Here is a 13,715-nt window from a genome sequence, read left to right on the forward strand (position 1 = left end):
GTCACTGCGGAGAGCCATCAGACAGCCCAGGCTGAGGCCCCCAGGTGAGCCAGGAAGCAGAGTGTGCTCCAACCTCCATCTGGCGAGTGGACCAGTAGCCACTGTGGGAAGGTTTGCCGCTTGTGCATCGGGCTCTTTTCCCATACCATTGCTAAGCACCACTGACAGACCAACTTTGTCGCATCTCCTTTCATCTGTCAAGATGTTGGACAGCCATACAACAGGGTGATGAACCACTGGCACAAACTAGCAAGGGAAGGGGTAGATTCTTCACCTCCTGCAGTCTTCAAATCAGCTGGATGTCTTCCTGGGAGATATGTTTTAGCCAAACAAGGTATTCGGCTCAATACAGGAGCCTGTGTTATACAGGAGGTCCAACTAGGGAACATATGGTCCCTTTTGGCCCTAAACTCTGGGAATACACCCTTTTCCCTAGTGTGGACTTATTCTTTTAGTGAGCTGATTTACAGCAGTTGTTTGTTGAGGTAAGGGAGAACAAACCTGAGGGAACAAATAGCTCAGAGCTGCTGGGGAGGATCAGGGTCTAAACTGCCAGCTATATCATATAGTAAGGAAGCACTGGGAATACTGCGACATAAGCACTTACATAGAACCTCAATGGCTCATTTCTCTATTGCCTGCACCTGGTGTCATCGCTTACATCAGTGCAAAGTAAGCACCTCAGTGATTTGATAGTGCTTTACGCTCACTGTGCACCGGCATGAATGATGGCACAAGGTGCAGGGCAACAGGCCGTCAAGTCCTACAGCTTCAGAGCAATGTGCAAATGCGAGTCAATCCAGGCAACACTTGTGTGTGTGCTATAGATAGCATATAGCTATAGATGAGGGATCCAAAGCAGGAGTCATTTGCCAGAGGGCGTAAAGGGAATCTAATTCAGAGCAGGGCTTAGACATCAGGAGGTCCTGGCTTCCAGCCCTCTGCTAAGACCGCACTTCTCTCTAATGTGATGCAGCAAATTCACAAGGTTCCCCAACAGAGAAGAATTACTGATGAGTGAGTTACACCCACTATTTTACCTTGGATCTGACTTTTTCTTTAAGGCGTGTTGGGGTACTCTTTATTAAAAAAAACAAACTTTTTGAAAAAAATGCAAATATGCAAAACCCTTTCTCCCCATAACGTATCCACATGTTCACAAAAGGGACACAAATGCGCTAAATGAAAGGTGTCATATTTCAAAGAAGAGGTTTAAATAATAAAACATTAGGCTGTGTGTTCACTGAATAGGCTTACAAAAGCACATCGCTTTCAGATCAAACCATCTCTGGAATCCTGCAGCCCTCTGAGACATTCCACAACTCCGTACGTAACTTGGGCGAGCTTCACGGCAGTTCTGGTGTGAGCCCTGCTATCAAAGCACAAGGAAAGGGGACAAACTCTGAGGAACACAAACCAGAAAAGGAGCCAACTTGCCTCTTGCGTGCACTGCTTTTACATGCTGACTTCTGTGGAAGTTACTCCTGATTTACATCTCAGTGTAAGCGAGAGCAGAATCAGGCTCAGAGTCGCTAGAAGCAAGGTGCAGGTTTAAATTTAGCACCCAGCCTCATGGCAAGGTTTCTGCATCTGAAGAGCTCTTGCTGCAACTCAGCAAACTTTCTGGGTTTCTTTCCCCACTGCTGCAGATTGCCAAAATAGCAGAGTGTGAGCAGGAATGACTTCTCCTCCCCCCAATGCTACGTAATCATCGCCAGAGTGGAAATGTACATATCCATAGCAGTCTAATGGGGGTTTGGTACAATACGATTCAGCCTTCATTATCCAGACCTCAGCTGTTCAAAATACCATTAACCAAAAGGGCTATGTCCCCCGTGTTTATGGCAGAACCTAATAATGTCATCAGCTGTCCAGACCTTTCATGACATTTGGATATGGTAGATTATATGTGTTGTTGTTTTTAGGAGTCACAGCTGGCTCCATGATTTGCAACACCACAAGCTGTCACAAGGGGGAGAATGTAGGCCACAAACTGCCTCTTTCTTAGATTCCATTGGTAGAATGAGAAAAGGAGGACTTGTGGCACCTTAGAGACTAACCAATTTATTTGAGCATGAGCTTTCGTGAGCTACAGCTCACTTCATCGGATGCATGCCGTGGAAACTGCAGCAGACTTTATATACACAGAGAATATGAAAAAATACCTCCTCCCACCCCACTGTCCTGCTGGTAATAGCTTATCTAAAGTGATTATCAGGTGGGCCATTTCCAGCACAAATCCAGGTTTTCTCACCCTCCACCCCCCCACACAAATTCACTCTCCTGCTGGTGATAGCCCATCCAAAGTGACAACTCTTTACACAATGTGCATGATAATAAAGTTGGGCCATTTCCTGCACAAATCCAGGTTCTCTCACCCCCTCACCCCCCTCCCAAAAACCACACACACAAACTCACTCTCCTGCTGGTAATAGCTCATCCAAAGTGACCATTCTCCCTACAATGTGCATAATTAAGGTGGGCCATTTCCAGCACAAATCCAAACTTGGAGAGTGGTCAGTTTGGATGAGCTATTACCAGCAGGAGAGTGAGTTTGTGTGTGTATGGGGGTGGGGGGATGTGAGAAAACCTGGATTTGTGCTGGAAATGGCACACCTTAATTATAATGATAATCAGGTATAAACTGGCATAGCTCTGGTGGCTTCAAGGGAGCTACACTGACTTACACCACCAGAGGATCTGGTCCAAGATATTTAAAATCAACAATACGTGCTCTCAGAACACTGATAAGAACCTGTATTTTTTCTTCTTGGAATGTCCTTTCTAGGTCTTTGAGTTGGGGAAAAATTGGATTCTCCCCCAACAAAATTAGCCCTCCTATTAGGGTCAGCAACCTTTAGGGAACTCTGGAGAATTCTCTCAGGGGCGAGTTTTTGATGCCAGCCAAAAGATCTGGAGACCAGCGGCTAGACTCTGATCTCACTAAAACTGGAATAACTCCATTGCCTTCTCTTGTTACTCCAGCTCAGAACCTGATCCAAGGATGAAGAAGTGAGTCTGTAGCCTGCTTCTGAAATGCATGATGGTGAATCCTCTTTTTCACCTACTGTTCTGGATAGTGTCGGAGAACCTTCACGCCCGTGGAATGAAACACAATTAATCAGAACGAGAGGTGCAAGCTAATGGGCAAGGGAAAAGAAGATGCTTTTAAAAAAGGCTTTGAATGTTAAGAAACAGAGCAACTCTATCCAAAAGCCACTTACTACCCAGTTCCTATGCTATGCCTTTGCTGGCAATCTCTTCCGGCTGGCAGGCTGCCTGTTGATGCCTAATTGGCTTGCAGCTGATGTCACTTGTCTTGCTGACTAAAGTGCCGGGCTACAAGGATACTGGACAGAGACACTAGTATTTTCAGATCAAAACTCCTAGTCACTTTAGTTGGGGGACACTACCAGTGTGGTTGGTTTTTTTTCAGTGTCTTTGCTGCTGTTGATTCCAAGACAGACCAAGAGCTAAACTGCATGACAAATGTGTGAGAGCAGGCAATATGCTGTCTTCAGCTGAGGCCCAGAGCTAGCAGTCATTAGTCTGAAGCAAGTCTGGCTGATCTTGGGAGTAACCTGCAAGCCCCACTTACCAGCGGAAGCAATCCTGCCACAGCCGACTCAAACAGAGCACTCAGAGCCTAGGACAGGCAAAGAGCAAAATTCCATACCAAGTTCATTGCAGATGCTGGCAAGCAGAGCTAACCTACCTGTTCAGCGCATGGGTACCACAGTGAAGAGTGCTATTAAAAAAAATCCACCTTAGACAGATAAATATCAGTGTGCTACTTCTGGCCACTTAAATTAATTACAGACACTTAGCTTTAGCCCCCCTGGTTTCATAAAGCAGAACTTAAGGATGAACTTAATATGGTGAAAAATGTCCTATATTTACAGATAAAGAGAGCAGCATTCAGATACGGGGCCTGATTCAACGAACTCCCACTGCAACTCATGGGCGTTTTGCCCATATTAAGACTGCAGCATTGGAGCGCCATAGTGTGCAACAATTGCCTGGACAGTATTAAAAGGTTATGAGAACCCATTTCTTGTTGACTCTTACCACCAGGAATTTGCTGAAATACAAACTTTCAGTCCTTTGCAATATAAGGTTCAACTCTATTTCTCACCCTCTCCTGCAAGTGCTAAGGAAATAAAACAATCTGGGAGAATAGCTACATAATGACGCCCCGGCTGCATTTCAAATCACTGGAGCTACTGTTGGATTCTCCTCTGCTGCACTCCAAAAGTATTTTGAATGTCTTGCTTTAGTTCTTCTCTTGCTTCTGCTGCCTCAAAGCTTGTAGGAAGATCTCCTTCACCTGGCCCATTGTCTCTTGGTACAGTTTGAAGTCTTCCTCTTTCATGTTCACAGTGCTCTCCAGGGCAGTCTTCAAGGCTTCATTCTCATCCAGCTGGATCACAAGCCTATGTGAATGCAAAGGGGAAATTTTCATTCCCACTGCGGCGTGCTGGAGCAAATGGGAGCTGTGCATCAGCCGCAAGGACAGAAACACATGCTCACTGGGAATCTTACAACAGGAGTGGGAAATATCAGGCTTTTAAGCATTTGTTTCCCATCCCCTTGATACAAAGGGGGATAGTCTGAAGTCGGGATTCTTTACCCTGATATCGCTGAGAACTATTTTGCCACTGACAAACATCCAACTCCCATTAACATTCATCAGATCGATGGGTAATAAAAGGCTCTTTTCTTCTTAGTGGTTTATGTATACTTAGCATTCATGAAGCTGTGTTGGTATAATTATTAAGAGATTTTAAGATGGGAGTGGATGACCGGAGATGGATTACTCGATAATTTCCCTGCTCTGTTCATTTCCTCTGAAGCATCTGGCCCAGGCCACTGTCAGAAGAGAGGACGCAGGGCTAGATGGACAATTGGTCTGACCCAGCATGGCCATTCTTATGCTGCTGTCAGATTCCCGCCAACAAAGACAAAAGCACAGGGTATATCAGAGAAGCTCCCACTGGAGCTGATTTACACCAACTGAGGATGTGGCCCAGAGAATCATGACCCTAAAAGTGGGGTTGGTTTAATCTTAGCCCCATGTCAAAGAAGTTGAAAGTGACAAAGAATACGAAAAGAAAAGCCATACCTTGTAGTCAGTTCTTCTATCTGAGATTTTAGTGGCACCTCTGAGAGTTGTGCTGCAGTGAGATCTTTCCTATCACTTGCAGTCAAGGTATGTCGGGAGCTATCAGCAGACTGACCTGTAAATTTAATCACAGCATGGAGTTCCGTTACAGGACAAAGGCAATTCTTTGCAGTCAACAGCACACGGCTTTACAGTAGAACTCAGGAGATGGAGGATAAATAATAGGAGGGGGTTGGTCAGTCTGAGTACATGCATTCATTTAATGTAAATACATAGGGTAGATTTCTGTAATCTCCTTTCAGTGAAATTGTAAACATGATTAGTGGTGAGTTGAGCGAGGAAAGAATAAAATGATTCTATATAAAATAATGTGCAAGTGGCCAAACCCCTGGGAGGTGTGAAAGAATGTGACTATTTTTTAAGCTTATCTTGAAACTGTATTTCACTCCGTACTACAGTGCCTGGTGCTCTCTAAATATCCGAGAGAAATGAATATCTGTGGTTATTCATAAAGCACTTTGGGATCTTCACAATGAAAGCAATTATGGCGTCAGTTCAGGAAAGTACTTAAGCATGTGCTTAAAGTTACATGCTTTCCTGAACTGGCGCCTGTATGAACATGAACGTTCCCAACAATTAAAATAGACAGGGAAACTAATTGCCAAAGCAATTCTGAAAGGTGCTAGGTCTTGATCCTTCCTTTTGGAAATGCAGCAATTGGTGAGTGGGGAGGGAAGTAAACTACATGAGAAAAACTTCAGAGTGGAGAAGATGCCTTTGTCTTGCTATCTTATCTCAGAACTGATCAGCAAACACTACAGTCATTACCTATACCCCCACTGGATTTTACTCAGCAAACTGCTCTCCATTTTTTTTCTTTGAACAAGGAAAACAAAAACAAAAACAGGAGCAATTTTACAGACAAACAAATGTGTTGCTTTCGTATTATACCAACAATGCTCTGCTAGCACTAGTACCTACATTCTCTGCCTGCGAGAGAATAAAAGCATTAACATTTGCAATTAGATCAGCTCTTCCCAATTTAGCACTTTGAATAAGGAAAGGGAACATTAATGGGTACAGTAGTCTCTCCTTTATGCAGTTAGTTTTCCTGAATTATCTGGCAGAAACACCATTAGGAGAAACTAAGTTCTCTGCTAAAGGGGTATTTTTAAGATTTGTCAATTTGCTGCTTGTATAAACTCCAGAGTTTGTTTAAATCACTAGGAGGGCCTGAGAACAATTTGAAAAAACAAAACAAAAGAAAAACCCAACAGACTTTGGTGAATAGGGTTGCAATCCATTCAGGTTATGTTTAGGCCCAGAGCCTCAAAGGTATTTTTAGGGTCCCTGTTCCCATTGATTTCAATATCTTTATGTACCAATTCCTGTCATTTAATAGCTATGATATGAGTCTTTATTTAAACAAAATGCTGGTTTGGTCCCGAAGTATACAGTGATAATGAGCTAACTTTTAATATACACAGAAACTTTCATCCCAAAGTGCCTTACAAACTGATATGCACAGGCTGTGCTTCATCCAACTATGAAATGCCGACAGCTCTGGGGTGAAGCACAGAACTGTTAATGTAGCACAATAACTGGATAAAATGGCTTAGGACAGGAAGTGCAGAAAACCATCTCTATTTGTGACTCCAGGGGAAATTTAAGTGGGTAGCATATAGCAATACATCTAAGGGCACAAGCGGTCAGGACCTCTGTTTTACATCTCCTCCAAAAGATAGCCCCTTCAGCACCACAATGCACTCTAATAGTTTATGGGGACATGGACTCAGAGGGACATCCAGTGAATAACCAACACCACTCCCTGCATCGTATAGACATTCCTTAGAGCTTTCTCAGTTAAATATGGACCTGACCAAGTACACCACACCTAGATCAGATGAACTGCAGAGAAGTGTGCTGTGGCCGCAATAGAATCTCTCCCTTCCATCAAAACCAAGCAAACTACTCCAGGCCTAAAGAGCAAAAGTAAGTGTGTGTAGGGAGAGGAGAGAGATGGACAATGTATAGAGAACATAATGAACCAAAAAGAAAAGGAGTACTTGTGGCACCGTAGAGACTAACAAATTTATCTGAGCATAAGCTTTCGTGAGCTACAGCTCACTTCATCGGATGCATTCAGTGGAAAACGAATGCATCCGATGAAGTGAGCTGTAGCTCACGAAAGCTTATGCTCAAATAAATCTGTTAGTCTCTAAGATGCCACAAGTACTCCTTTTCTTTTTGTGAATACAGACTAACATGTCTGCTACTCTGAACCAGTTAGCAAGAAGGAGATGAGTTCCTTACCAAAGAGAAGTTCTGATCCCTGGTAACATCCTCTATATATTTAAAGTATATACAAAAAGGGAAACTATTGTTAAAGTTTCCATAAGAATATATACAGTTTTATTGTTTTTAGACATTTTATAGGATTATAGCCCATAAGTAATAAAAGGATCTAATCAAGGAAATAAAAATTTTACAATCCACAATGAACTTTTCTTCTTTAACTATGTTAGTGAGGCTTTCATATTTATAGCAGCAGATTATCATGTTTTAGTGGTAATAAATGACACAGAATCTAATTACTTAAAGACCAGCAATAGTTTTTCATAGACACTGACAGGCCTTACATTGGGATGTATCATTTAATTCTGTTCTCAATTTAACCTTCAGCTGAACCTTTCACGCGAAACAGCAGAGAGAATACAGCGTTAGAATTGGTGGCCCTTATCCTGCAAAGGCTTGCACAGTGTGGGTGAAATCCTGGCCCCACTGAAGTCAATGGGAAGCTCCCCAAGTGGGGCTGGAATTTCTTCGTTAGTAGTTCCACTGGCTTCAGCAGAACTGAGTGTGTGAAGTTAAGCACACATATAAGTCTGCACAAGCTCGGCGTTCTAGATGTTATTCACATTTCCTGGCTACCAAATGTGGAAGTGGACTAGATGACAGACACTCCCTAGCACTCCTGATACCATGCTGCTCCTCACCTGTTTTGTTCCTCGGGAGGGGTTTCTGGGTGTTTGCATTCTTCCCTACATCCATTTTCATTTTTTCAAGACGCTGCTCCAAAATGACTGATCGACGTCGCTCTTCTTGAAGCTTCTTCTCAGCTTCCAAAACTTTATCGCTGCTTTCGACCACCCTGATGTTCAAAACAAGTGTTTAGGTTTTTTTTATGCTCAGGCTATCAGGACTCCAGTCCTGTCCAGTCTTAGTTTCAAATTTTTCCCTTGGATGCACAGCTCACAATAAGATGAATGGATGCATGCGCTTGTCTCCCAAGGGCAGATATTCCAGATATTCATCCAAAAGGCATCCGCCATGTTTGCAAGATGGAGTTGGCTAATGAGCATGGGGTTCAATTATATTTTATAAAGAATTGTTTTGTTGATGGAAGTTGCCCAGGTCCCTCAACAATGGACACCACTGTAAGCTTCCCATACAAATAACCACTGATGTTACAAGTTGTTGAGGGCAGACCAATAATTATGTAAGTAACAAACTGCTTCTATTTTTAATGCATTGGACTAGCATAGAAGCAAAGTCGTAAAAATGGTCTAACAGCATTATCTGACATTTACTTGTTCTGGTCTCCTATGTAAATAGCAAACATTTCCACAAGCATCTCCTTGAAAGGAAGAGAAACTCATAGACTTCAAGGCCAGAAGGGACCATCACGATCATCTAGTCTGACTCCTGCATGCTGCAGGCCACAGCACCTTGCCCACCCGCTCCTGGATGTTGCCTTCTATTACCTCAGCCACTCGAAAATACTTTGGAAAAAAGTATGCATGGGCCTGAAGGCAATGAGACACCATGAGACTTTACACAGCAGTTAATGGGCAGCATGCAGTGCTGAGCTGTTGAAGGTCATTCAGTGGGAACACGTCTTTATTTCATAGTTATCCCATGCAGCATCTTAAGCGATTAATCAGAAAATCTCACACAGGACCACAGGAGCTGCCAAACTGCATCAGACCAATGGTGCATCCTACCTAGGGTTGCGGCTGATACCAAATGATTCATGGAAAGTTGTCAAAACTATAATGAACCTCACCTATTGTACAGTGCTATACAAAGGAAGAGCAATTTCCTTCTTGACCTCTGGGGGTGATCGCTGCTTACTTCTTGAAACAATAGATTTGGTTATTTTTATTACTCCCTTAGCTTGCGTAGCTAAAAGTGTTATAATAAGCATAAAATTATACAGTTCCTTTAGCAATCAATCCAGAGTAGGACAGACTCTGACCTCTTGTAGCAGTGAATCTCCACAGGCTGCTGACATACTGCATAAAATAGTATATCTTTTTAGTGCTTCTCAATTCACTGCCCTTTCATTTAATCGAGTGTGCCCTAGCTCTCATATTAGACAGAAGGGGTGACAGTGAGGGACTGATCCATTTTTGCAAGAGCTTCCACCAATATGAATAACTCAAATCAAGTCCCCCCAAGCTGTTCTCTTTTATGAAATCAGGGTTCAATCCTGCAAATATTTACTATTGAGTATAGTTTCATTGACTTCAGAAAGTACCATGTTCAGTGGTTAAGTGTTCGCACAATGGAGTCCTAAATCATGGCAATCTGTGCAGTCTCTCATCAAGTCCCACTTACCTAACCACTTCCATTGCTCTTTCTTGACCTTAACCTTATCTACATTACTTGAGTTTAGGCAACCTATCCCCCAAGTGTGTCGGGGGGAAGTGGGAGTTAATCATTTTTCTATACATTAATGGTAAAAATATTAATGGAACACTATAATATTATCCAGAGGTCTTGTAAGTGAATTTTGTGAGACTTTTGCAATAAGTCTTGGGAGAGCCCATGATAATGTGTGAGGATTGTGGAATTGCAGTGACCATTATATGGTACACATCACCATTAGCTGTGAATTTCATTGACTCTGGTGGTTTTGGTCATTATTTCATGTTAATTTGAGCCTAATCCTGCAAACACTTACACGTTTATCCTTACCTACTCAAGCAGTCCCTTTTAGTCATTGGGACTGCATGCGTGAGTACAGTTGCCTGTGTGTGTTTGAAGGCTCGGCCTGTAAAGAAACAGTGAGTGATACCTACTTTTTTAAAGTTTGAAACTGTATATATAGCTGTCTACAGTGGAGTTCACACACCAAAATATAGGCAAGTGGAATAACACACAATATTCAATGTAAAATAAGTAAAGAAAGCAAACAAACTTACTGCACTACAAAGCAGACAAAAATTTAGTGTGTAGACTAGAGAGAGTTTAGGATTTAGAGCATAGGACTGGGAGTCAAAACTTCTGGATTTTATTCCTGTGCAAAAAAAAAATGCATCTTGAATGTTTCTAAAGAGCAAAGGGTATGTTTACTTCACCCTCTTATAACTCAATTAGATTAATGGGTTTTACTAAAACTTCCAGAAAAAAAAAAAAAAAGAGAGTCGCCATTACATTGAAGCGACGCATGGGAAATATCAGCTGGAAAGGAGAATTACCGAGTAAGTTATGAGCATGTGAAAAACAAAGGGTTTGGAATGGAAGTTGGACTAGAATTGAAACTAGAGCATTTGCTGCTGCTAAGTACTGTAATATTACTGCATGCATAGTCCTGCAGACACACCAATACACCAAATTCTGGGCCTAACAAGCTTGATGATGTCTCTGTTTTTTTCTGCCCTTCATTCCAACAGGACGAAAAGGAAGTAATTCATTATATGGTGAGCAAAGCAAAAAGTACCCACTAAAAACAAAATATCACACCAACTATATCTGATGGCATGCTGGGTTACATACTACAGAGCGTTTCAAATGCCTGTAGGTCTAAGGATTTCTTAACCACTAGATATAATAATATCACAAAGGGAAATATCAAAATCAGCTGCTACCTTTTCTGCAGGACAGTGACTAGTTCTGTAAGCCTGTCTCTTTCCACCTCAGCAGCATGGCAAAGAGCCTTGTACTCTGTGATCTGTGTTTGCAACACTTTCAGATCTGAGCTCTCGGTGTCTGCAATCCTAAGAAACAGCAAAAACTTTAGGGATCAGTTTATTTCCCATGATAGAAAGCAACTGAAACAAAGACAGGCTTGAAAAATGTACCAAATGCCTACGAGCATGGGGACTAAGCCTAGTAGCCAGGGTACAAAACAGAGGTGCCACCAATCTCTGAGCCCACCGACTCCAACCACCACCCAGCCTGCACTATGGAGAAATAAAACAGTTGTGGGACTTCACTTAGAAGGGCCTCTCACCCTTCACTGGCTAAGCTTCTTTCTCCAACTTCAGATCTCTCCCTCAAAATCACAGGTCTTTTGTTAAACCTTCCAACGCTGATCTACTCACCAACACCTGCTCCCGTCCAAGTGCTACAACCCATTGTAGTGAGACTGTTCTTGTATTCTGCAAAGCACTGGGCATACCTACAATCATCTATTAAATAACAGCATTTCGGCTGGCAATGATTTTCCCCAACAGAAAGGCTTCAAACGTTTAGTGCAGGGGATTTACATTCTTTTGCCTGCAATCTGATGCAAGAAGCCAGGCAGATATCCCAGGTACCCCATCGAGCGCTTCCCTCCCATTGACATACACAGGAATGTCTAGGGCAGATGCCTGTACTGCGAGCACTGGGAGGTGGGATAGAAACCCAGCATTTATTTTCAGAAACTAAGAGAACACAAACAAGAGCTAGCCTGAGCCAAAACACTGTGATGTGATCAACTAGAGAGGAGCATTTCTGCTACAAAGATCAGGGCCCCTCACTAGGTGTAGGGTCATTAGCTGATGCAGACAGGGCTAAGAGTATGCTGGTCTCTGTCTGGTGGATGCCAATGAAATTCTCCTCATACCTATACAAAAGACTGTAAACGTACCTCCCAGATGCAACACTGTTACTTGGAGGCGAAGGCTTTGTAGCTGAAGATTCTACAAGTGTGTGTCCCATCTTAGACACAGTGCTATGAGGAAGAAAACAAACAACTCTACGTCAGCCGTGAAATAAAGTTTGAGAACCCCTGCTCTACATAATAAAGTCCTAGGTCTGGTACAGTCTGCGGTCCTACAATGTGTGTGTTCATCACTGCCCTCTACTGGACAGAATGTCAGACCAGCTTATGTTTCAGAGTAGCAGCTGTGTTTGTTTGTATTCACAAAAAGAAAAGGAGTACTTGTGGCATCTTAGAGACTAACCAATTTATCTGAGCATAAGCTTTTGTGAGCTACAGCTCACTTCATCGGATGCAAGCTTATGTGCATGTGATCATGTCTCCCCTGCTTGGGGCCGCCGCCAACAGGAGTAAAGTAAGCTACAGTGCTACAGAACAAGCACAAATCTCTCAAGGGTGACAGCTGGTTAATCCTTTTCAAGACTAGGTAAGGCTGGTAATGACAACAGTGCTCTGAGCACAGATGAAGTATTTCAGGTTTGGAATTCCCTAGGGTTGTCTGTATCCCCTCTTTATAGCATTTTTCATTTGATCTTTTCTGTAAGTAAAAGAAGATCCACTTTCAATTTTTTTTAAATAAATGGAAAGGATCGTGCATCAAAATATTAATAGTAAGGGAGCGAGCAGTGCCCATTAGCTAACAACAGCTCTTGCAGGGTTTGGCCTTGTTCAGTGCACACCTGGTATATAAGTATTTTCTTTACATAGCTATGTGTTAGGCTAAAGTTAATGCATTGCACCTGGGTGCTTTTATAAAGTGCTTATCAAAGTCAGGAAGCTTACTTAGCCTAATTTTACTGGTGGCCTTCCTCCTGTGAAGAAAGAGTTGAAGCAATTTGGATAATATACAGATAATATACAGGTTTGACACCTAAAAGCACGAAAACTTGTTTTGGGGAGTTACAAGTGAGAGAATCAAAATGATAGGGGCCATACCTCTGGAGACACTTCCACTCCACAATAAACCACGGCTCCCAAATCAGGGCCGTATCAACAGTGTGAGGGGAAGTGCTTTAGCTGCAGAAGGATCTTTATGTCTTTTCTAAGCTACAAGCCAGTACAAAGCAATATGCTCACAACACACACACAAAGATTGTGATCCTGCTTCCATTAAAGTCAATGCAGAAACCTACCATTGACATCAAAGGAAGCAGGATCAGACCCAAATCTATCCAAAGCAAAAATTGTTCACAGTTTTATTTAACCTCAGCGGTCTATTTGCTTCAACTACAACAGGTGCACGTGCAAGGATATTTTATGAAAACCCTGGTGGCCTGAGTCTCAGTTGCACAAAGGCCACTTTGTACCACACTAGCAGCACACAGGAGCCTTTAAGTGGTTGCTAACATAATTTACTCGCATTTGTATTGCACCTTGACACACTGCCAGAGTGCTGTAAAGCAGCCCAAGCGTAAATGAGACTCAGACCCTGTATTTGTTGCAGAATGACCATGGTAAACAAAAAGAAAGCTCCTTAGGTAGGGTTCGTTGGTGGGTACTCAAGAAAAACAGATTACTGAATGTCTTAAATCCTTCTAATTTCTGTGATGAAATCCTACCCAAAGCAGCTTTATTGATTTATACAATACACAACTGATTTATAGCTTATGTAAAACAGAGTTTCATATTAATTTTCAAGGCCACCTACAGAAGCCTGCCCAT

General features: G+C 42.5%; 1 protein-coding gene across 3 annotated transcripts in view; it reads right to left on the reverse strand.

The window, feature by feature from the left end:
• Nucleotides 1-1,179: 1,179 nt before the first annotated feature.
• CCDC13 (coiled-coil domain containing 13) overlaps nt 1,180-13,715 on the reverse strand; it is a 38,955-nt gene continuing 26,419 nt past the window's right edge. For 2 of the 3 annotated variants that reach the window (XM_073334803.2, XM_073334801.2), the window contains exons 12-16: nt 11,982-12,065; nt 10,996-11,124; nt 8,119-8,273; nt 5,123-5,237; nt 1,180-4,433 (exon numbers count right to left, since the gene is read on the reverse strand). In XM_073334803.2, the coding sequence (XP_073190904.1) occupies nt 4,274-4,433; nt 5,123-5,237; nt 8,119-8,273; nt 10,996-11,124; nt 11,982-12,065 (643 nt within the window). In that variant the 3' untranslated portion in view covers nt 1,180-4,273. The remainder of the gene's footprint in view (nt 4,434-5,122; nt 5,238-8,118; nt 8,274-10,995; nt 11,125-11,981; nt 12,066-13,715) is intronic. The other variant, XM_073334804.2, reaches the window with a different exon arrangement.

Source organism: Lepidochelys kempii, chromosome 2 (genome assembly GCF_965140285.1).
Source record: "Lepidochelys kempii isolate rLepKem1 chromosome 2, rLepKem1.hap1, whole genome shotgun sequence".
NCBI lineage: Eukaryota > Metazoa > Chordata > Testudines > Cheloniidae > Lepidochelys > Lepidochelys kempii.